The sequence below is a fragment of the Eumetopias jubatus genome, unplaced genomic scaffold, assembly GCF_037043125.1.
Source record: "Eumetopias jubatus isolate StellerSeaLion01/CBP00866 unplaced genomic scaffold, mEumJub1_p1.0 scaffold_6, whole genome shotgun sequence".
Classification (NCBI taxonomy): Eukaryota; Metazoa; Chordata; class Mammalia; order Carnivora; family Otariidae; genus Eumetopias; species Eumetopias jubatus.
The window spans coordinates 118,591,446-118,615,930 of NW_028274812.1; the positions used below are offsets into that span (position 1 = coordinate 118,591,446).

The 24,485-nt window shown below is 47.7% G+C and overlaps 2 protein-coding genes, 1 non-coding gene and 1 pseudogene across 3 annotated transcripts in view; 1 reads left to right on the forward strand and 3 right to left on the reverse strand.

Moving 5' to 3' along the window:
* Window positions 1-257: 257 nt before the first annotated feature.
* Window positions 258-330, forward strand: TRNAK-CUU (transfer RNA lysine (anticodon CUU)). The gene has a single exon. It is a non-coding gene; the product is annotated as a tRNA-Lys (tRNA).
* A 9,461-nt stretch (window positions 331-9,791) lies between these two features.
* Window positions 9,792-10,198, reverse strand: LOC148164136 (pancreatic progenitor cell differentiation and proliferation factor pseudogene; annotated as a pseudogene).
* Window positions 10,199-12,591: 2,393 nt separating this feature from the next.
* ZBTB9 (zinc finger and BTB domain containing 9) lies at window positions 12,592-15,537 on the reverse strand. Its single transcript, XM_028120603.2, has 2 exons — window positions 15,279-15,537; window positions 12,592-15,093 (listed from the first exon to the last, which is right to left on the reverse strand). Exon 2 carries the CDS (start codon window positions 15,007-15,009, stop codon window positions 13,588-13,590), a length of 1,422 nt encoding a protein of 473 aa, XP_027976404.1. The 5' UTR covers window positions 15,010-15,093; window positions 15,279-15,537; the 3' UTR covers window positions 12,592-13,587.
* Window positions 15,538-16,385: 848 nt separating this feature from the next.
* The window catches only part of SYNGAP1 (synaptic Ras GTPase activating protein 1), a 31,571-nt gene continuing 23,471 nt past the window's right edge, over window positions 16,386-24,485 (reverse strand). Inside the window, exons 17-19 of the mRNA XM_028120604.2 lie at window positions 23,148-23,359; window positions 21,938-22,028; window positions 16,386-18,312 (exon numbers count right to left, since the gene is read on the reverse strand). Coding sequence (XP_027976405.1) covers window positions 18,166-18,312; window positions 21,938-22,028; window positions 23,148-23,359 — 450 coding nt within the window. The 3' untranslated portion in view covers window positions 16,386-18,165. The remainder of the gene's footprint in view (window positions 18,313-21,937; window positions 22,029-23,147; window positions 23,360-24,485) is intronic.

A 24,485-nucleotide genomic window follows, 5' to 3' on the forward strand; every position in this document is an offset into this window, starting at 1 on the left:
TGTGCATGTTTACAGTAACCGATCATCTTTTGGTTTTAACACCAATTGATAATCCTTCCTGAGTCAAGAGTTTTGTTGGAGTTTGTGAAATTGTTTTTCCTAATTCTTTTGTTTCTTTTACATTGTTTAACTAGCATTTTGTGAAGGTTCTCTTCATTATCTAGAACTATTCAGTTATCTTAAAATAAATTTTTACTAGAAGATTAAAATTTAAGAGAATTTAATATTTAAGGATTTAAAGTTTAAATTGTAGGGGTGCCTGGCTGGCTCAGTCGGTAGAGCATGCGACTCTTAATCTCAGGGTTGTGGGTTCAAGCCCCACGTTGGGCATGGTGCCTACTTAAAAAAAAATAAACATTAAAATCTTTAAAAATAAATAAAGAAAAATAAAATTTTAAAATTATAGCTGGAGTTTTTTTGTCCTTGGTGTACATCCCCTTTAAGGTTGTAGTCTTCAGAATTCTTTCTTCCTGTGATTATGCTACCAAGGTGACATGGTTCAATTTATTTAGTCAAATTAAAAGAATTTTTAAAATTTCTTTTTTAAAGATTTTATTTATTTGTCAGAGAGAGAGAGCCCAAGGCGGGGGTGCGGGGCGCGGCAGGCAGAGGAAGAAGCAGGCTCCCTGCTGAGCAAGGAGTCCTGTTGATGCCAGATTCAATCCCAGGACCCTGGGATCATCACCTGAGCTGAAGGCAGATGCTCAGCTGACTGAAACACCCAGGTGTCCCAAAAATTTCTTTAATTTTTTGATTAGGTAGTGGAATTACATGATTCAAAGTACACAGAGAGGAATCTTAAAGTACACATAACTTCTTTCTGTCCTTCCCTCAACTTCTTTCCCATTTTTATTGTTTTTTTTGTTTATTCTATTAGTGCTTCTTTTTGTAAATATAAGCAAATACACCTTTCTTACTTGCTCACCACCCTCACTGTCTCTCATACAAAACATAGCATATTATGTATAACTGTTCTGCACTTTGCTTTTTTTCACTTAACAAAATATACTGGAGATCTTTCTACATCAATACATAGAGCAACTGTAGATTTTAAGAGTCAAGCAGAATGTTTTATTAACTTGGACCAGCACACAAACCAGAATGTGTTTATAATATAAAATTTCTGGGGGTGCCTAGGTGGCTCAGTCAGTTGGGTGTCCGACTCTTGGTTTTGGCTCAGGTCATGATCTCAGGGTGGTGAGATCGAGTCCCACACTAGCTCAACATGGAGTCTGCTTGAGATTCTTTCCACTCCACCCTCTTCCTCCCCCTCTGCTCCTTACCCTGCTCATGCTCTCTCTCTCAAATAAATTAATAAATAAAATCTTTAAAAAAAAAGTCTTTATAAAATTTCTGATCAGATACCCTTAAAGTGTATAGCTATTCCCAAATTTATTTTTCAATCTTTTAAAAAATTGACTATATAATTTAATTTATACAATTATCTAGAACTCATATATGTGTATATTTCATATTTTTATTCATTCCATAACTATGGATAAATTTACCCATAAATAACCAATGCCATCAAAAGACAAGGGCCCTTCTTTTTAACCTTAACTACAATACCCTTATCACAACTAAAAACTTTAACAGTAACTCTTAATATAATCATATGTCCAGTCGGTGGTTGAGTCCCCAGTTGTCTCATAGGGGCCATAATTGTTTTGTTTTTTTAATCTTTTAAAAAAATTATGATCCAAATAAGCTCTGCACACTGTGGTTAATATGTGTTTTATTTTATTATTTATTTATTTGAGAGAGAGCGAGAAAGCGCGAGTGCCCACGCACGGGGTGGGGAGGGGCAGAGGGAGAGGGAGAGAGAGAATATCAAGTAGACTCCCTGCTGAGCACAGAGCGGATGCAGGGCTTGTTCTCATGACCCTGAGATCATGACCTGAGCCAAAATCAAGAGTTGGCCGCTTAACCAACTTAGCCACCCAGGCGCCCCAGTTAATATGTCTTTTAAAATCTTTTGGGGGTGTCTTCCTGGCTGCATTGGAAGTGTGAGACTCTTGACCTTGTGGTCTTGAGTTTGAGCCCCATGTTGGGTGTAGAGATTACTAAAAAAATAAACAAACAAACTTAAAAAATCTTTTAAACTATAGGTTTCCCTCCTTCCCCTTTGTCCCTTTACAATTATTTTGGTGAAGAAAATGGGGTGTGTTTGTTTCTTAGAATTTCTTGCAGTCTCAACTTTGCTGATTACCTCACTGTGCTGTGGTTTCCCTGCCCTCTGCATTTTCTGTGAATTGGTAGTTGTATTTTGAGGCTTGAGCACATTCAAGTTCAATATTTTGGGCCAGACTAATTCATAGATGGTGGTGGTGTTTTCCATAAGAAGCACATATAGTCTGGTTGTTTTTTTTTTTTTTATTAAGATTTTTTTATTTATTCCTAAGAGACAGAGAGAGGCAGAGGGAGAAGCAGGCTCCCTGCTGAGCGGGGAGCCCCATGTGGGACTCGATCCCAGGACCCTGGGATCATGACCTGAGCCAAAGGCAGACGCTTAACCATCTGAGCCACCCAGGCGCCCTGGTTGTTTCTTTTTTGTGGTGTTTGCAGCCACTGATGCCCAATGCCTAGATCCATTAGTTCATTCATGGTTCATTTATTTGTTGTTGTGGTAAAATATATATAACATAAAGTTTACCATTTAAACCATTTTCAGTTGTAGAGCTCAGAGGTGATAAGTATGTTCACACTGCTGCACAACCATCACCACCATCCATCTGCAGAACTTTTATCATCTTCCCAAATTGAAACTCAGTACCCATGAACAATAACTCTCCATTTGCCCCTCTCCTCAGCTCCTGGCCACCACCATTCCACTTCCTGTCTCAATGTACTTGGCTGTTCTAAATCCCTCATATAAATGGAATCAAACAGTATTTTTCCTTTTGTGACTGGCTTATTTCACTTAGCACAATGTCTTCAAGATTCATCCATGTTGTAGCACACGTCAAGATCTCCTAACTTTATAAGGCTAACATTCCATTGTATGTAAATATCACATTTTGTTTATCCATTCATCCATCAGTGGACACTTGCTACAGACATGGTGATGCTTCCTAATGAATTCAATTTAAAATTACAAGGCAAAGCAGTGCCAATATACAAATACTGCAGCAAAATCATCAAAGTTGTTGAATCGTGGGTAATGTCAAGCTGCTGTATATACTTCCTGTGCTATCAAAAGTTAAAACAAAAAGCAAGATCTCCATCCCCACATGGATTTGCAGCATATATATTTTCTGAGCTCAAACTACAGTTCCAGCAGTATTTTTCAAACCTCAATACAAGTGCAAAGAAAATTTCTGTATTTCATTTAATTGTGCAGTTGAGGAGTTTCCACCTAACCTTCATTTGGATGTGACTAATCCACAGTGTAATGACATGATAAAAGGCAAGTATCAAGGGAAGAATATAAAAGAATTCTGTAAATGCCTTTCAGGTGATGAATATGCTCAATTAAAATTGCATGGTATTAGATTAATATCAGTATTTGGCAGTACTATCTGTATGAAGATGTTTTCAAAGACAAAATACATAAAATCTCATTACAGATCAGCATTAACAAATAAACATTTGCAACTGATTTTGATGACAGGGAACACTAACTTTATACCCCAATTAAGTAGCAGACCTGTATTACCAAAAAAAAAAAAAAAAAGTACTCAATCATTATACTTTGGGTTTTGTCAATAAAAAATTGTAGAAATTTGTTTTAATTTTTATGTACTTATATAATATCCTTGATTTTGCTTCTTGACATGCAAAGCCTAATATTACTATCTGATCTTTTATGACATAAGTTTGCTAACCTCTGGTGTAGAAAAACACTTTACAAGTACAGCCAGCTGCTTCTAGCCATTTGAATAAAACCCTTGATCCACTCTCAAGTTCTTCTACTCCTGTCTTCCACTCAGTAAATGGCCTCTTATTCAATTACTCAAGCCAAAACTCTAGCGGTCTTCCTTGACTTTTTACTTTGCCGCAATCTCTATATTAATCTGTTAGAATGTCCTGTGTCAGTCCTACCTTCAAATGTAATAGCTTTAATCCATCTACTTCTCTCCATATCTGCTGCTTTTATCCACCTCTTGTCTGTCCTACTTGAAATAGTCTAATTTGTCTCCCTGTTTCCACTCTTGCCCCCTAATGATCCAATATTCCCTCTGTAGCTAGAGGAATCTCTTTAAAATGTTAAAAGATCATTTGCTCCCCAATTTTAAACTCTTTATCGCCTTCCCATTGCATTTCAAATGAACTCCAAATGCCTTAACTAACATGCTCTGAAAGGCTCTATATAACCCAGCCCAGCCTACCTCTTCAAATACATCTGCAATGGACTGAATGTTTGTGTTCCCCCAAAATTCATACATTGAAATCCTAACCCTCAGTGTGATAGTATTAGGAGGTGTGGCTTTAGGGAGGTGATTAGGTCATGAAGATAGAGCCCCATGAATGGGATTAGTGCCCTTATAGAGACCCCAGAGAGCTTCCTTTCTCTTTCTACCATGTGAGGACATGGTAAGAAGATAACCATCTATGGACCAGAAAGCAGGTCCTCACAATACTCGTCTGTCATGCTTGATCTTGGACTTCTCAGTCTCCAGAACTGTGAGAAATAAATTTCCATTGTTTATAAGCCACCTAGTCTATGGTATTGTTATAGCAGCTCCAATAGACTAAAACAACATCTCATTCCTCCCCAAGTCCACTGGTTTCTTTGTCACACATACCATTCTCATTTTCTTGGCCTTTGCATCTGCTAAACACTGTACTGGAACCATCTCCCCTGCCCTACTTTGCATGTCTGGGTCTTCTCCTTTCGATACTAAATCAATATGTACAGTATGCTTCCTTTTCTATTATGCTCCACCTTATGACCAGTTATATTTTCCTTACAGCACTGGAATGAAATCTTGTAAGGCAAGCATTGTCTGGCATGCCTAAAACAGCACCCACATATAATGGGTAATAGTGGATAGTTGGCAAATACTGAGTAAAGGAAATGCCAAGAAAGTTTCATGACACAGCGAAATAAGAGCTACTAGAGATACTAGAGCACAGAGCAGAGGTCCTAGCTTGGCCTAATGGTCAGATTTCTAAAGGAAGTGATGCTTCAGCTGATATCTGAAGAGAGTAGGTATTAGCTCACTGAAGCCTATTTCTAGGAAGGTAACTATTCTAGGCAGAGAGATGAGCATGAGGAGCAAAAAAAAAAAAAAAAAGCAGAGGCCCGAGGGAGACATGAGCAGCAAAAGTGCAGTAATTGGGAGCAGATCATTGGACTTACCAAAGAGCAGGAGGGTGTAAATGAAAGGTTTAAGCTGGAGAGCTAGTCAAACAGTACTTTATGCTTTAGAAAGATCACTCTGGCCACAGTGTGTGGAGTGAGATATAGAGGGAAGCAAGACAGAAGACAACCAGTTAGGAGGTTGCAGTAGCAGTACTAGAAATGAAAGAATGCATCAATTTGAAATATTTAGGAGACAGCATTGGTAGGACAGGTATGGGAGGTGAGATTCGTGCCCAGGAACACTCCCAGCTTCCATATTTGGGTGGATGGTGGAAGTTTTACTAAATCTGGAAACAATGGAACAGCTGGCTAGAGATGGGGTGCAGTATTTTAGACATATTGAGCTTGAGATACCTATGAAGTACCTACATAGCTGGTTTATACATCCGTCTCTTAAAGTGACAATCATGCTTTTCTCATCAGTGCCGGGTACATAGCAGGCCCTATTGGGTTTTTTGTTTTTAAGTAGTTCCATGCCCAGCATGGAGCCCAATGTGGGGTTTGAACTCATGACCCTGAGATCAAGACCTGAGCTGAGATCGAAAGTCGAACCCTTAAGCAACTGAGCCACTAAGGCGCCCCAGCAAGCCCTATTGTTGAAGGAAGGAAATCTAAGTGGGTCTGGGGATCAGGAAAACTGGAGATATAAAATTAAGGGTCATCAGTATTTAAGTGGTTTAACTCAGAGTGGATAAAAATCACCAATAGTTCATTTTTGCCCTTGCTTCCCTTGCCTTTGGCGATGTTACTAGGAAGAAGTTGCTGCGGCCGAGGTCAAATAATCCAATCAAGAAATGGGCAGGAGTGTATAAATTTAGAAGAGGGTTAAAAGGGATGCCTGGGTGGCTCAGTCATTAAGTGTCTGCCTTCGGCTCAGGTCATGATCCCAGGGTCCTGGGATCAAGTCCCGCATTGGGCTCCTTGCTCAGCAGAGAGCCTGCTTCTCCCTCTGCCTGCTGCTCTCCCTGCTTATTCTCACACTCTCGCTCTCTCTCCCTCTGACAAATAAAATCTTAAAAAAAAAAAGAGGGTGAAAAGACCCCTGAAGAACTCTAGCATTTATGAGAAAGGTAATAACAATGAGTATGCCTCATTTCCCCTTTAGTTGAAAATATTTTTCCATTTATATATGTGACCCTCCCCGAGAACACTGATCCCAGTAAAGGTGTGGGGAACTAATGGTCTCACTCATAATATAACAGCTAACATTTATCGAGTTTACTGAGGGCAAGGCACTGCTCTAAGCATTTTACATGTATTAATTCTTACAGACCTGTGAGCACGATTAAGTGTGAATGAGGAACTCCAGACAGAGTGAAGATGGCTGGACAGAGGGGATAATTAAAAGAGCAAGGGCTCTGGGAAGGGGACTAGCCTTGATCAGGAGTGACATCTCTTCCACTATAAGGAGGAAAGAACAGAGGCAGAAAAGTACATTTTTAAATTTGTTTAAATCTTTTTTTTTTTAAGATTTTATTTATTTGACAGAGACAGACAAAGAGAGAGAGGGGACACAAGCAGGGGGAGTGGGAGAGGGAGAAGGAGGCTTCCCTCAGAGCAGGGAGCCCGATGCGGGGCTCGATCCCAGGAACCTGGGATCATGACTTGAGCCGAAGGCAGACACTTGATGACTGAGCCACCCAGGTGCCCCTAAATCTTCTTTTTTCTCTTTAAATTTTTTATTGTTATGTTAATCACCATGCATTACATCATTAGTTTTTGATGTAGTGTTCCGTGATTCATTGTTTGTGCATAACACCCAGTGCTCCATGCAGAACGTGCCCTCTTTAATACCCATCACAAGGCTAACTCATCCCCCACCCCCCTCCCCTCTAGAACCCTCAGTTTGTTTTTCAGAGTCCATCATCTCTCATGGTCCGTCTCCCCCTCCAGTTCCCCCCGTTCGTTCTTCCCCTCCTGCTTTTTTTTTTCTTAACATATGTTGCATTATTTGTTTCAGAAGTACAGATCTGTGTGTCAACAGTCTTGCACAATTCACAGCGCTCACCAGAGCACATACCCTCCCCAATGTCTATCACCCAGCCACCCCATCCCTCCCACCTCAGTCCCACTCCAGCAACCCTCAGTTTGTTTCCTGAGATTAAGAATTCCTCATATCAGTGAGGTCATATGATACATGTCTTTCTCTGATTGACTTATTTCACTCAGCATAACACCCTCCAGTTCCATCCACGTCGTTGCAAATGTCAAGATCTCATTCCTTTTGATGGCTGCATAATATTCCATTGTATATATATATACCACATCTTCTTTATCCATTCATCTGTCGATGGACATCTTGGCTCTTTCCACAGTTTGGCTATTGTGGACATTGCTGCTATAAACGTCAGGGTGCATGTACCCCTTCAGATCACTACATTTGTATCTTTGTGGTAAATACCCAGTAGTGCAATTGCTGGGTCGTATGGTAGCACTATTTTCAACTTTTTGAGGAACCTCCATACTGTTCTCCACAGTGGCTGCACCAGCTTGCATTCCCACCAACAGTGGAGGAGGGTTCCCCTTTCTCCGCATTCCTGCCAACATCTGTTGTTTCCTGACTTGTTAATTTTAGCCATTCTGACTGGTGTGAGGTGGTATCTCATTGAGGTTTTGATTTGGATTTCCCTGATGCCGAGCGATGTTGAGCACTATTTCATGTGTCTGTTGGCCATTTGGATGTCTTCTTTGGAAAAATGTCTGTTCATGTCTTCTGCCCATTTCTTGATTGGATTATTCTTTGGGTGTTGAGTTTGATAAGTTCTTTATAGATTTTGGACACGAGCCCTTTATCTGATATGTCATTTGCAAATATCTTCTCCCATTCTGTCGGTTGTCTTTTGGTTTTGTGGACTGTTTCTTTTGCTGTGCAAAAACTTTTTATCTTGATGAAATCCCAATAGTTCATTTTTGCCCTTGCTTCCCTTGCCTTTGGCGATGTTTCTAGGAAGAAGTTGCTGCGGCCGAGGTTGAAGAGGTTGCTGCCTGTGTTCTCCTTTAGGATTTTGATGGACTCCTGTCTCACATTTAGGTCTTTCAACCATTTGGAGTCTATTTTTGTGTGTGGTGTTAGGAAATAGTCCAGTTTCATTCTTCTGCATGTGGCTGTCCAATTTTCCCAACGCCATTTGTTGAAGAGACTGTCTTTTTTCCATTGGACATTCTTTCCTGCTTTGTCAAAGATTAGTTGACCATAGAGTTGAGGGTCCATTTCTGGGTTCTCTATTCCGTTCCATTGATCTATGTGTCTGTTTGTTTTTTTTTAAGATTTTGTTTATTTATTTGACAGAGACACAGCGAGAGAGGGAACACAAGCAGGAGGAGCGGGGGAGGGAGAACCAGGCTCCCCGCGGAGCAGGGAGCCCCATGCGGGGCTCGATCCCAGGACCCTGGGATCATGACCTGAGCCGAAGGCAGACGCCCAACGACTGAGCCACCCAGGTGCCCCTATGTGTCTGTTTTTGTGCCAGTACCATACTGTCTTGATGATGACAGCTTTGTAATAGAGCTGGAAGTCTGGAATTGTGATGCGCCAGCTTTGCTTTTCTTTTTCAACATTCCTCTGGTTATTCAGGGTCTTTTCCGGTTCCATACAAATTTTAGGATTATTCCATTTCTTTGAAAAAAGTGGATGGTATTTTGATGGGGATTGCACTGAATGTGTAGGTTGCTCTAGGTAGCATTGACATCTTCACAATATTTGTTCTTCCAATCCATGAGCATGGAATGTTTTTCCATTTCTTTGTGTCTTCCTCAATTTCTTTCATGAGTATTTTATAGTTTTCTGAGTACAGATCCTTTTTTTTTAAGATTTTATTTATTTATTTGACAGACAGAGACATAGCAAGAGAGGGAACACAAATGGGGAGTGAGAGAGGGAGAAGCAGGCTTCCCGCCAAGCAGCGACCCCAACGCGGGGCTCGATCCCAGGACCCTGGGATCATGACCTGAGCCGAAGGCAGACGCTTAACGACTGAGCCACCCAGGCACCCCCTGAGTACAGATCCTTTGCCTCTTTGGTTAGATTTATTCCTAGGTATCTTATGGTTTTGGGTGCCATTGTAAATGGGATCGACTCCTTAATTTCTCTCTTCTGTCTTATTGTTGGTATATAGGAATGCCACTGATTTCTGTGCATTGATTTTATATCCTGCCACTTTACTGAATTCCTGTATGAGTTCTAGCAGTTTTGGGGTGGAGTCTTTTGGGTTTTCCACATAAAGTATCTTTTTTTTTTTTTCCCTAACTGGCTGCTTGGAGTTTATTTTCCACTTCATGCAAGGCATATGGTTACAGGTGTCAGGAAGGCTTGTGTGTGGCTTGGATAATAAAGTGGGGTTCTCTCAACTTCCTTTTTGGTGTTTTGCTGTTTTGTTATAAAAGAACCCAACTGCTTCTGCTTGCTGTGGCCTGCCTAGTCTATGGGGAGGGGTGGGGCTCTGATAAGCCTAGCACCTCCTGAAGCCTGGTAGCTGGTGATGGCCACTCAAGACTGGGGCTGGGTGTTGGCTTTGACAGGCTGGCCACCAGGCTGCTTCCAGAGCCAAGTCACAGGTGATCGTGTTGCTGGAGGCCTGGGAGATTCCAAGCAATCTGGGGACTCCCAACGCTGTAGCCAGGAATGGGAAAATGGACTTCCCAAAAAATAAGTTTGCCCACCAGTGACCCGGGTTGGACCTGCGGAGACTGGGGTGGTGAGGGACGGCTTCCCCAGGATACTCTGCATTTCCGCAGAAGCTGTTACTGGAAGTGGAACCTGGGCGGCATGGGTAATAGTGTGGGTGGCCATAAGCAAGCCACTGGAGGGGATGGCTGCCATACTGTTGTTTTTGGGCTTGTGGGAACCTCTGCACGACCCCTCACAGGCCTAGGTGTATGGAACCCTAGGTCACGGAGCCCACTTGCAGAGGAGACTGCGGAAGGCTGCTCCACGACTGAGGTGGGGCATCAGGTATAAATCCAGATCTTTCATAATGGAAATTGTTTTCTGTGTAATTCCTAATTAACTTCAAAACAAAACCAAAACTCTAACATGGTATTTTAATTGGCTCACAGTAGAAACAACAAAGTGCTATGGGGATTAAGGTGAGGGAAGAAGCAATTCTGCCTTAAGTTCAGAGGGCAGAGGTGGAGGTTGGGCAGGTTCACCATTTCTTGAGCACCTATTAAGTGCCAGGTATATCTGAGGCTTTAAGGATCCCAAGAAGGGCAACATGTGGAGATTGTCTGGGTGGGCCTCTCCGTTCCTGTGGGATGGCTAGCACCATTCCCCCACTCTTCTATTCCAGGAATTCAATTTCCCCTTTAGGATTACATGCCCACTTTGTTCCCTTGATGGAATAATGACTAGGGTGCTCTGGCCAGAGGGTAGACCTGGGACAGACAGAGAGGGAGAGAATCTCAAGCAGACTACATGCTGAGCCCAATGTGGGACTTGATCTCATGACCCTGAGATCATGACCTGAGCTGAAACCAAGAGTCTGACTCTCAACTGACCGAGACACCCAGGTGCCCCTCTCTCCTGGGAAATTTTATCTTGAGATAAGTAACACAAGAAATAAGAATGACTGGATCATCATGACAAAACATATGACAGGAAAAGATTCCCCAGGAGTTCCTGTTCCCTGGACCCCCAGAGCTCATCCTTACCCAGGTCTTAACCTTCCAAAGGCTGGCCCTTCACCCCTTCCATTTCAGGAGCCACTCCACATACTTCATAGATTCCTGTTTTGATGATGTTAGTCAGAGCCAGCTTCCCTTGCTTGCAACCAAAGGATCCTGCTCAGAGGATAGATAGGCACACCTCATTTTATCGTGCTTCCCTTTAATGCACTTTGCAGATATTGCAGGGGTTTCTTTTTGTAACAAACTAAAGGTTTACAGAAAGTCTTTGGAGGTCTGCAATTGAAGGTTTGAAGCAAGTCTGTTGGCACCATTTCTCCAACAGTATTTGCTCACTTTGTGTCTGTGTCACATTTGGTAAATCTTGAAATATTTCAAACTTTTTCATTATTAATATATTTGTTATGGTGATCTGTGATTACTACTTGTTGAAAGCTCAGATGATCGTTAGTATTTTTTAGCAATAAAGTATTTTTTTAAGGTAGGTACATTTTTTTTTTTTAAGTAGGCTCCATGCCTTGTGGAGCTCAACACAGGGCTTGAACTCATGACCCTGAGATCAAGACCTAAGATGAGATCAAGCCCTAAGCTGAGATCAAGAGTCAGATGCTTAACCGACTGAACCACCCAGGTGCCCTGTGGTATACACATTTTCTTTAGACATAATGCTACTGCACACTTAATAGGCTACTGTAAAAACATAACTTTTATATGCACTGAGAAACTAAAAAATTCATTTGACTTGCTCTGTTGTAGTGGTCTGGAACTTAACCTGTAATAACTCTGAGGTATGTCTGTAGCCACCTGCAGAAGTGTGCTAAAAGAATGGCAGGTGGGTGTGATTTGGTAGCTCTCTCCCTGACCCCTTTCCCAATGTGTTCACAGTCCTTACCATGGGGATGGTACCATGGCATGGCTCTTTAGAAAGGCTGACAGATCACAGCGAGAATCCACCTTCTCAGCCATAAAGTCACATTTTCAGCCTCATCTGGGTGCCATAATAACTTTTAAGGAACATGCTTTGGGGAAAGGTATCAATCCTGGCCCTAGTTATAACTTCAACTAGGCCACCAACATTGTTGCCGTACTCTGGTACACCAAGATCTTTATGAAACCTTTGCTGACATTTAAGACCTTCTCCTGGCTTCCTTTGTGACACTACAGTAGCCTGTACTGCCCACTAAGACAGACTTATCATACCACATTGTCATTATTTGTCTAACTTTGATAGTAGCTGTGAACTTTTTGAGGTCAGAGTATAAGGGTCTAGCATAGTGCACTGCACTAAATGTTTTTAGAACAAACCAAACCACAACCAAATATACATTATACATAAAGTCAGGTAAGATTATAGGTAAAGATCATGTGAACCAACTCCTTTAAAAATAAAAAGACAAGAGAACCAATGAGGAGATATATACCACCCCACAAAAACCCCCAGTTCATACTCCGAAAGATAACTTATCTGATATCATTTAGTGGCAGGTCAGGGCCTAGAATCTGGCGCACTGACACCCAGGACAGTGTTCTCTGCACCAGTGTGAAACCATCCCATTCTTCCCCCATCAACATAACCCTGCCACATAAGGAACACATCCAAGTCTTTGCAACAGTTTTCATGCTGTCTCTCCCACGTAAATTACTCAATCCAGTCCATTGTCAGCTTAGGTTTCAGGGCAAAGTTTATTTGAAGAAATTAAGTAAACTGTCACAATCTCCCCATTCCAATATCTACTCTTCTATCTCTCAACAAAGGTCCTATCATGTGAGTGGGATGGAAAGGAAGGGGGTGTGGTCCTACTGTGCAGATACTCTTCAGCCTTCTGTTACGTGCTGTCTCAGCCTCTGACAACAGCCACTTGTTCAACAGTGGTGCTACCCTGAGAGCATTTTAGGTCAGTGGCCATCTCCTGAGTTCACTGGTCACATTCCAATCACTGTGATCAGTATATGGGTGATCAGTGGTGGACAAAGATAAACAAGAGGCACAGGCTGTTGAGGGAATATCCTCTATTAAAAAGAGGGTTCTAAGAATGAAACATGGAATGCTCAATTTGTTAAAGTGCTTAACTACAAAATTAAAAACAGAAGTGTTGGGAAGGTGCAGAGTAAATTATGATCTGAGAGGCTTCTGGAAAGACCGAACAAAAGAAAGTACTCTTTCTTTTTAAGAGTACTTAAAAAGAACTCTGCCTAAATCATTTCAGCAATGACAAGGGAGAGGAGAACCTTATTAGTTCCTGAATTATTAGACCTTGGAATCAAACATCCCTACATGGACACCAGCTCCTTTAACAGCTCATGGAGACCAAATGAAACATTTTTACATCTTTTTGCTGTAACTTTTCTCTCACCAAACAAACTTCTAATCTGAAATCTGGTTTCCTTTATGAAAGGTCTATTATGGGCAAGTGATCAATTTATGTACGCCCTGTAAACCACCTTCCTATGGGGTGGTTTGCAAAAACCTGGAGATGAGAAATCTGAGTTCCCAAATCTGCCAGGTTGATGCCTACACTTAAGAACAAGATATCCAGAGTATATAGATTTTCTTGGCATGATTACAAGATCCAGAAGAGGGATGTGATGGTTGTGAGGGCAAAGTATCCATCAGCAGCAGTGGCTCTCTTATCCTAGAAATCAGTGTACGGCCTCAGCAGTCAGTTGTAAGTCCAGTGAGCAGTGGCCCAACCCTGGCCCTTGCATAGGTCCCGATGGCGAAGGAAACAGGCATGGACTCGGAACCGACGGCCACAATGGGGGCAGGCATGCAGGGCTCCAGCATGGGTCTTCATATGTTCTGTCAGATGGTGCTTCAGCTTGAAGCGCTTATTGCAGATGCCACAGCCAAAGGGCCGAAGGCTGAAGGTCAGCATGATGTGCCGGTCACGCTTTGGCTTCACTGCAAACCGCTTCCCACACAAGCAACCAAAGCGTTTTCCATCGGCAGGGGGTGTACCTCCTAACTTGACAGGCCCATGCACAGCCTGTCCTGCCCCCCCAGGTCCCCCACCCCCTGACAGGATTTCATTCCCATGAAGATCCACTGGTTTCCAGGATGGACCTCCTCCTCCTCCTCCATATGCTGCCCCTGCTCCTGAGGGCAGCGAGAACCCTAGCTCTCCATTCCCTTCAGTGTCCCCTCCAGGAAACACTTTGGTCTCCTCCTTTGTTCCTCCAGACTGAGTTCCACCTCCTGATATCTCTTCTTTAGGCTCAGAGGGTTCCTGCTTAATGTAGAAGACTTTCGGGGGCAGTGCAGTATGAGGGGTAGGTGGCTCAAGTGGTGCACTCTCACCCTCTGAAACCCTGCGGGGAGTAGTGGATATAGGTAGTGGGTGTGATCCATGAGGACAGGGAAAAGCCCCTGATACTCTCTGAGGCTGAGGTGTCTGAGAGGGTGCTGCTGACCCCTGGTCCTCCTCCTCATCTTCCTCCTCCTCCTCCTCCTCCTCCTCCTCTTCTTCAACTTGAATCTGTAACACATCTCCCAGTTCACTCCCCTCCCCTAAAACGGGGCTCTCGGCGGAGGTGGAAGACTGCACTGGGGTCTGGAAAGGGGAAGAGCGAATGCACCAGCCTCCTGGAGAGGATGTGGTGGAAAGAAGTGTGTGGTAAGAGGTGGCCCCACGGGTTGAAATTCCACCACCGGAGGTTTCTAGTTCTCTAAGAATCTCTGAGCACTGATCTACTACTTGCCACATCTGGAGGCCACTGGCCACAAGGAGGTGGGCAGGGAGAGCATCCAGTGGCAGACGGAGGCGCCCTGAATAAATGAGCTGGAGCAGCCCCTCGAAGGCATCGGCTTCAATGACGCTGGGCAGAGTGAGACGCGGCGCATCCCCCAGAAGAAGTTTGTCATGGAAGTAAGGAGAGGCAGCAGCCAACACTGCTTTGTGCGCCCTAAGTTCCCGGCCCTGCACCAAGAGGGACACATCACAGAACTTTCCCTCTAGCCTGTGGCGGTTCAGGGCTTCCAGCAGCACTGAGCTGTGCTGCGGGAACTCGATCTGGATTGTCCGTGGGGCGGGGTTGCACGTCGGGGAGGGGGGAACGGGGGGCATGGGCGTCGAGGTATCCATATGGCCGCCTCAGAAAGAGAGGGATCCCAGAGGATCAAATACAGGAGATGAGGGGCTGGGGGCGGACCCCCCGCGGGATGAAGGCTGTGGAGGAAAGAGACGGGGGTCACAGAAGCTCTGGATAAGGGCAACCACGTCTCCTCACACAACACCCGCCTCCCCAACCGAACCCGGGGAAACTTTTCAGCCAGTGGTGGTTTCCGCAGATCAGTCCCGCGCACTCCCCCACCAAGAAAAGAAAAACTAAACGACCACAACAAAAGACCAACCGGGGTTTCACTTCCAGGGCCTGCGGAGGAAGCTGAGGAGGTCCTTCCAGCCACGCGCCTGACCTCGCCGGCCCCGGACGGCTCCCGCCCGCCGCTCCACTCCTTCTCACGGTGCCCAGAGGGCCCGACTCCGGGGAGGCCGCGGCCGCCGGGAGACCGTGGGCGCCAGCAGGGAGGCCCTTCCCGCCGCCACGCCCCCGCCGGTACACAAGCGGCACGGGGCCGGAGCGCGTCCGCGGACACCGCTCAGTCCCGGGCCGGAAGCCACCGCCTTCCCACCGGACGCCAACGCCAGGTACGGTGGGCGGTGCCAGAGCCGCAGCCAATGGGAAGGCGGTGGCCTACAAGCCTCGTGTTGATTGGTTGCGCGGGCGAGAAGGCGGTGCTGGCAGGAGGTGTCTGACCCCCGAGCGGCGGCGGACCCGGTGGCGGCACCTGTGGGAGGACGGCGAGCCAGGGCTCGAGAGACCGTAGCCCGGAAGGAGGGAGCGACCCGTAAGCCCTGCGGGTGATTAAATATAGCGCCCGCCCCCTGCTGGGTGCTGTGAAGGCGAGGTTAAGTGGGCACCTGTTGTGTGGGCCAGCCATGGTCCACATCACCTTGTTTCCAACCCCAGCCCTGCAAGGTAGGTGTTGCTGTGCTGTTTCCTGAGGGAAATCGAGGCTGGCAAGTGACGGGCCTGAGATTAGAACTCAAGATTTGCTGAGGAACCAAGTTCTTTCCTCCATTCCCTACGGGAGCATTTTAACCAGCAATTAAATAAACCTTATTTCTGGGTAATTACTAAATATATATGTATATGTGTGTCTGCAGATATACACTTGTAATTTTTTTATCAGATAATGTTCCTGTTCCCTGGCCTCTTTACTCATTCGGATTAAGGGGAGCAGTGGTGAGGGGAGAGCGAGATTGGGTAAGCTTGGCCAGTGCACAACCCCTGCTCAAAAACAGAATAAATCTCATCTCTGGGTGGGAGAATGATACTCTGGAGGAGACTCTGGCTTCAGGCAGGGATATAGTTTCTCCCAGGCTGTCAGCTTCCTGTCAAAAAGCAGGACCCTGCTTGTCCGCCTGGAGGTCCCAGCTTAGGAAAGTCAGCACAGCGATAAAAGAACAATCTCCGTTTATTAAACATGATTTTTCTGTTTCACCACACACTCCAGAAAAAAAGGAAATGGGGCTGGGAGTGGAGAAAAAGGGATAGTGGTGGAGGACAGAGAAGGCCGGGAGTAGGGTGGGATAGGGTAGGGAGGGATAACGAGAAAACAAAATAAAACAGGTAGGAAGAGCATCTCCCTACCCTTAGGGTGGTGGAGGGGGAGGGAAGCGTGGGGGGGGAGGGGGCCAGGAAGCTCTGTACAGAGGGGTTGCCCCCAGCCCACACACACACACCCCCGATATGTACAGTACAAACCCCAGATAATTACAACAGCCAAAGAGAGGAGGAAAGGGGGTCCAGGGGCAGGGTCTGAGGTTGGGAAAGCAAGGAAAGGGCACAGGGATAAAATTTCACATATTTACAACTTTTATATAAGTATAAATTTGGCCCCGGCTGGGTGTATGTGTGTAGGGGGATGAGACTGAAGAGGAACTGTCCATACAAAAGAAAGAAGGGTGAAGTCTGGAAAGAGTCTCAATACCAAACGCAAGAAGGGATGAGGGGGCAAGGCTGGGTAGGGGACAGCAGTCAGGGAAAAGGGGGTGCCAAGGAGGGGCTTCTCCCCTCCCATGACCTACCCACCCTAAACCCCATCCATCCTACCTCCCCTATCCCGCCAGAGAGCTATGTACAGAGAAACACCGAAAAATTGTGGAGCTGGCGGGAGGGAGGGAGGTGGAGGGAGATTGGGGAGGGGGGAGGATGAGAGGGAAGCCCAGCCCTGTCCTACCTCCCCCGGGGGGACAGAGTCATGGAAGGGGGCCCCCAACACCCCTCCTCCAACACAGGTCCCCCCACCCTGGGGGAGAGAGACATGGCTTTTCCTAGAGTAAGTTCCCCCCTCCCCCTGGGAGTAGAGACCAAGAAGAGAGAGGGGAGGGGCGAAGGGGACTGTGTGTGTCAGGGTAGGGCAGATCAACTGGTCTGTCCTCCCTAACACACACACCCTCCTAGACCCTAACCCCTCACCCTAACCTCAATTCCACCCCACCCAACACACTGGGGGAGGGGGGGGCATAAGCCCCCTCACCCCGCTCTGGGACCAGCCAAGAGCAGATCAGGTGTGGGAGGAAGGGGAGACGACTCCCGTTCCCCCCTTGCCGCCCCCTCCCTGCCCCGGTGGCCCCTCCACCCCATCTGGGTTCTGGGTGGGGAGGGAGTAAATTTAAGAGTAGTAGGAGAAGGAGTTTGTGCGTGCTGAGCCCCCCCAGACGCTCCTGAGAAATCAAGGGGTAACAGGGCCCCCTCACCTGGGGTCCCCTCCCCATAACAAGGGGGACAGGGGAGGTCAAATGGGGCGGTGGAGGGGAGTTAGATTGTCAGCTCTGGTTACTGCTAAAAAATCACCCTGAAGTTGAAAGTTTGGAGGTGCCACACCCCCAGGGTGGGGGTGAGGGTCTGTCCCCCAGTGCTCAGGGGAACGATGAGGCAGAGGATGGGGATAGCACCCCAGAGTGAAGGGGTCTGTGTGGGGTAGGTGGTGTCCTGGGGCAAGGGTCCCTGGGGGCCACAGGGGGCAGCACCCCAACAGGAAGGAAAAGGGGACAGCTAAGGGTCCGCACTCTTCCCCCCTGGAAATGGTGCAGTGGGGGTGGGGGATTGGTGCCCCCCAAGGAGGCATTCAGGGAGGCAATCCCGCTGTCCCTCGGCGACATCCAGTCCTGGTGGTGGGTGCTATTCCAGGGTGGGGTGCATGGGGAGGGAGAAGGTCTGTGAGGCTGGGTGGGCTAGTGGTCTGCGGTGTTTCGGAACTCGCCGTTCTCGGTGATCTGCAGCCGGGGTGGGGGGGGCGGTGCTGGGGGGGCCAGGCCGTTCCAAGGTGGGGCCAGCGTCACACGCGGGTTTGTTGGACCCAAGGGGGGAAGCTGCCTCTCCTGCAAGACACCAAAGAGGAGAGCGCGGACTTATTGAGACGCTTCGCGGGGGCCTGGGTGTTAGCCCCCTTAGCCATGGCCCCCCCACCATAACCAGCCCACTCCATAAACCATGTCCCCCTCCCTGCCCCCAGGACAACCCCCCACCCCCATCCTCCTATTTTTTTCTCACCTGCAGTAGAAGTTACATCTTCTGGGATCAGGGAGAAGAGAATCTCACCCCCTGACTCCTAACAGGCCTTCAACCCAGGGAGCCATACCAGGAAACCAGTTCAAAAGAAACAAGTTCCTATCTCACCCCCCGCCTAACCCCCTGTACCTTCCCCTACCCAGCCGCCCTCCTCCTCGTGGAACCCCCTCCCAGCCCACCCCCAATCCAAGGTAGGAACTTTGTGTTGAGGGAACAAGGGGAGGCAGTACAGCAAAACCTCATTAATCCAAACCCCCATGGATTTGGACTTTTTTCATAATTTGAACAAAAACTGGGCTTGCATTTTCCTTTAGCTCTGAAGAAAGGGTGTGCTAAGCAAATTAATAGTGGAAACGTGTCTGTAGGAGGGTACCAGCCAACAGACTTTGGAATCCTATCTGTTCATTAACGCGTGCTCCCTGAGGGCCTCCAGTGGAAAAGCCTTGTTCATCGAGTCCTACTTACTGTATGTATTTTGAAGACATGCATTTCATTAAATAGACACTGCCGTTCAGTTTTGTCACTTGTTCAGAGTGGTCATCTTCTCGAATATAACTTTCCAAATTCGAGAGGTTTAACTGTACTGGGGCGTGGGGGGCGAGAGATTCAGGGAAGTGATGGGGGACGGTAAAAACATTGGGGGAGGGCTGCCTCTCTCGTGCTAAGGGCAGAAATGACTAGGAGCGTCTGCAGAGGCACAGCATGCCCCCATCTCTGTGTCCCCAGGAAGCAGAACTGCTTCATTCCTTTCCACCCCCATGTTCCTTTCAATCCCTCGCCTTGGGATCCCTGTTAGATGGAGAGGGGTACCAGACCCTACTCCCACCCCTGGACCAGCTAGCTCCTGCCTCCTGCCCTCAACTCTGGCTTCTGTTCCTCTGCTGGGAGAGAAGGAAGCCACCTGTACTACACTTCTGGTCGCTCACTTGGTGTTTTAAAATACAGGCACAAAATTAATTTTTTAAGCCGATGAATGACTGCATTGCAGAGGGACCAATACCTAAAAGTGATTTAGAAAGTGTCCAAATTATTTCTCAGGCCACTGGGCATTTAGGCCCATTATGTGTAACCATATCTCTGTGGGATACAAAAACATTCCAAGTAGAGGCTCCCGGATCAGTTCTCCCTTCCAAATCGAAGAGCTCACCTCTCAGAAGGTCACCAAAACCCCAGCCTTAAGCAAAGCCTCCCCCTTAGCTTGCTGAGCATCTCGCACACTTTCCCCAAGTCAGTGAGAGAGAGGAAATTACGTATGGTAGGGGATCCTGAGTATGGCAGGAGAGCAGGGGAAGGGAACCTCAGATTCCCTCCTCTCTGCTTGTCTGCTGGCAACAGAACATAGGCATGCCCCCTACACCCCCATGGACCCAAATTTAGAAAGTAGATAAATGAGGGTACCATTATTCATTTCACAAAAGAATTCACTGCAGGAGTCCTTTAAATGGTGAGGTCCCCTGGTGCCTTTTAGCATCTGTTTACAGATCACTAACTACTTTGACAGAGAGGCTGGGCAAGCAGAGAGTTAAAATTACAGTGTGAGGAGCCACTGCCCACTGCAGATCAGTCCCACAGAAAAGCACCTCAGAAATGATGTCAGTGGCTGACAGGTTCCCATTTACTGGTTTTTGGGTAGGACTGTGCGTCCGGCAAGGCCACTGGGTGGCAGGAGAGGGGGAGTGAGCTCTGACAAGAAGAATAGAGAGATTATTTAACATGCTGTTCCTGGCATCTCTGCCTGGGAATCCACATGGCTACTGAGCCCATGATCTTATCTAGGAAGACAGCTCACCCCACTTCCAACTCCCACGCCACATGGGCCAGTCTGCATCCTAACATCTGTCAAGGCTCTTTTTTTTGTTTCTTCTTGTTCCACTCACCCTGCCTAATGTCCTGACATCCTGAACAGCTTCTTTCCAGTGCCCCTTCCCAAAGTCTTCCTGAGTTAGCTTACCCATAATTCCCACCCAGTGGGGCCCAATAGGAGCTGCAGATGCCTTCTACTTCAGATGTAAGGGAAGAGGAAGAGAGGAACAGGTGAGGGGTGGAAGGAGGCGTGGAGAACCAAGGTTAGGGAAGGAAGAGGAAACCCCCACCTACCTGCTGCAGTCAGCACAGTCCCTCTAGCCAGGGTCCCCCAACCCATCATCATGGCCACCCCTTAACAAGGCCCACCCCCAACGTCCCAACTCCCAAGGACGCTCTGGTGAAATGGGGGGTGACAGACATACACTGGAGAGGCAGAGGAAGAGGACTGAGAGGAGGCTGGGCAGTGGGTTCTATCGAAGGAGATGTGGGGATGTGCTGGGCCTGTCCAGGGTAAAATGCTTGGTGTTGGCAGGGTGTCACTGAACAGTTCCGGGAGCAGCAGGAAGTGCTCTCTCTGGGCAGCGGCTTGGAAATGGGTCTGTGCAGGAGGTGTCAGGAGGGTAGGGTCTGTGGAGGTTCTTGGGTGTGGAGAGAAGCAATGGGGGGGGCGGTGGGGAGAGGCTCCAGAGAGTCGGAGGGGAGTGGGCTTCACGACCAACCTGCAGTGGTCCGGAGTCACCTCCCCCTGTGTCCTCCGCCCGTAGTCAAAGCGGAACCAGGAGAATTACCTGATGAGGAGCTGCAGGGGGAGAGAGTGGGGTCATGGGGTCAGGAGCCTTAGCAGTAGTGGTGGGGAAGCCTGGCGGTCAGAGCAGAGGAAGGAGGAGCGTGGGTGGGAAAGTGAGCAGAATTGGGGAGAGCAAGGGGTAAGGGTGCAGGAGGGAGGTCTCAAAAGCTGGCTGAGAAGAGAGGGAGGGCAGCAGGGAGCTGGAGAGCTGGACAGGTGTGAAGAACAGAGGCACAGGCCAGAGGCCTTCACTGGATTTAAATACTGAGGGAAGGAGAGTTTATGGGGTGGGAGGGGCCTTCAAGAGCTAAAGAGTCAGAAGAGGAAGCTATTCAGAAGCTGCCCAGGAAACAGGAAAATTGGGAAGCCAAGAGAATAGAGGTGATGGGGGCCATCCAGAGCCTGAGAAGCGGAACTCATACTCTATTCCAGCAAACTACAGCCTCTAGCCCTTCTGGCTCAAGGAGAGCTCAGAGGAAGCTGAACTCCCTGATGTGAACAGGAGCAGGCACAAGATGGGGCAGGGGTGCTGGGAACTGGGTGGGGTCCGGGGGCAGAGAGACTGAGGTTCTGGTGGATGTTCCAAGACCCAGACAGGAGTGGGAAAGACGGGGCAGGAAGGCACAGGGGTGGGGCTGACACTGCCAGGAGTGACAAAGGCACAGACGATGGGATGAAGATGGGGTCACTGGGGGGGCTGCCAGGAGCAGCCAGTGGACAAACGGAGGACAGTGGGAGACAGATGGAGATGGGGCTGGGTGGCTGGTGCAGTGAGTGCACGAAGGACAGTGGGATGGATGGGGATGGGACACGGAGAAGATAAATGACATTGTAATTTCCACCTGAGCGTCGAGCAGCCTCTTCTTGGGTTCGGGCAGCGGCTCAGGCATGGCGGGGTGGTCCCGGCGCAGCTCCTCCTCCACCAGCATCAGCCTGAAGGGACGGGCTTCAGTGGGGTTAGTGGCGGGCACGGGCTTGGAGCCTGCCAGTGGAACTCCTGACCCTGGGGAACCCCTGTAGCTCTCTGGAAAAGCCTCAGGCATCCTTCTCCTCTGCCCTCAGAATCCTTCCATTGTTACGACCCAAAAGACTCCCTGTGTTAACCTTCCTCTCAGGGACCCTCACATTTCCCTGCTAAGGACCACTTTCTGGGCCTCAAAGACCTCTACCGCCCAGACACCCCCTAAGCCCTACATCTTCCCATTCAGGACTGTGCCCTCCCACAGCCCCTCTGTGGCTTAAGGCCTGGCTTCCACGTCCCATTCTACCTGACTGAACCTAGGATACCTCCAGTGCCTCCAGTGGGATGCCCCCTAGCCCAAGAGGGGTCTCTACAGTCGTCATTCCCACCACGTCCCTGCCTTTGATGAAAATTCTCAAGGTGAATTTCTCAGCAAGGATATCCATTAGAGCAGGGTTTCAAAATAAGTTTCAAGTCAAGCCTTTTTCTTCTAATTAATCTTACTCAAAGCTACATTCAGAGTGGACCAAAACGGGACTGGCTCTGGTTAGAGTGGGGCCTGGGGTCCCATCCACTTCTCAGGACAGCTGACCCCCTTGCTGAGACACCTTCTTTGGAGGCCAAGGCTTGGCAGAGCAGGTGAAAATGTTCACACGCTAAAAGAAGGGTCATTCACTTTCTAACAGAACATCTTTTGAGGGCTGGAGAGGGTTTACCGAGGATAGGGATGGCCAGGGGCTACTCTGGCTAGGGAATCTCTGCTTGGGTTTGGGGAGAACATCACAGGCTGGATTGAGAATAACCAGTGGGGAGTCCCAGCCTAGGCTGGGGCCAGACACATAGTGATGGACAGTAACAGGCACATTTTCCAAGGGCTTCAGAAGTTACTCTATCAGGAGAGAACATTTATGCACTAAGCAAGAAGTTTCTCCCCATTTGGTGATTGGTGAGTGAGTGGCAATCTCTGGGAGCAGGGTCATGGGCTTTCCTCATGGTGTCCTGAGTTTGGGGCTGGAGGCTGGAGGGGAAGCTCACTGGCTCTCTTCAGCCTCAGGCTCTCCCTTGCTGCCCCTCCCCAGGCCGCCCCTCACCTGCCAATGATGCTTTTGATCTGCGAATCCTTCTCCACCTGTTGCTGCCTTAGCCTCTTCTCACTCTGCTCCAGTCGGGCCTGATACTGCATCAAGATTTTGCTGGTCTGCTCTTCCTGGGACAGCAGCCTCCGCTCATACTCTTCTAGCTTCCGGTTGGACATGTGCAGCCGCTCCTTCAGTGAGTGGATCTCCTCCTCATACTCCTTCACCTGCCCGCCGGGCACACGACCCCGCACTGTGAGGGGTGCCTCACCCCAACCGCACCACCCAGTCTCTGTCCTTGACTACCATGCAGCCACTGCATGGTGAGGGACATCCCAACTGCCTTCTGCAGCCCTTTCCCTGCCTGCTGATCATACCAGACACGGTGGCATTTGACGTTCTCTGGAGCTAACTAAGGCTCCTTTAAAATGGACCAAGGTCATATGCTCCCATACCCTGAGAAGTATATACCTGCCCTCACATGTAAATCTGGACACATGAGGACCCACATAAGAACCTAGACAGACTCAAGGACACACCTTGAGTGACTGTACCCAGAAATGAAAGATTAAGGTGATTCCTCAATCCAACCAGATCACCTGGGGAAGACCCAGCAAGAAAAGACATTGGATAAGGAGAGGCTCCGTGGGATCACGGGTCTGGGCTTCAAACTAGTCCAGGCTAAGAATGTCAGACTGCCTCTCTGTTGATAATGATCCCGGAATTCTGGGGCTAGAAGGGCACAAGAGAGTCATTTTACCTGCCTATTGGCTCTAGAGTCTAGAGCTGTGTGCTATCCAATACAGTAGCCACTAGCTATGTGTGGCTATTTAAAATGTAAATAAAACTAAACATTTAATTCCTCAATTGCATCAGCCACATGTGGCCAGTGGTTATCATACCGGACAATGTAGATCATAGAACATTTCTCATTACTGCAGAAAATTCTACTGGACGGTCCTAGTCTAGAGCTTTCCTCAACAAAAATAGCTCATCTGAGCCATAGAACAGAAAAAATGATTTGAGAGAGTATTTGCTCATTCTCCAAAGAGAATACATACATAATCAACCCCATTCTAGACACAAAAGAGAGATGTTATTTATTACCTAAGCTGGCTATCTTGGGGCATTAGGGCCTAATTCTCTCAGGGAACTTGCTAAACCAAGTCCACCTAGGTCAGTCCCAACATTTTTCTATGCCCAAAGACCACAGCTCCCAAGAAACCTGTCTCTGCTCCCCCCAAGTTGGGGTCCTACAGTCTTTACATTAAGCTAATCCTACAGCCACCCTCTTCTTCAGAGTCCTTGGAGCGACAGCTTCCCCAAGGAGCTTTCTGCTAAGTTATCTGTGTG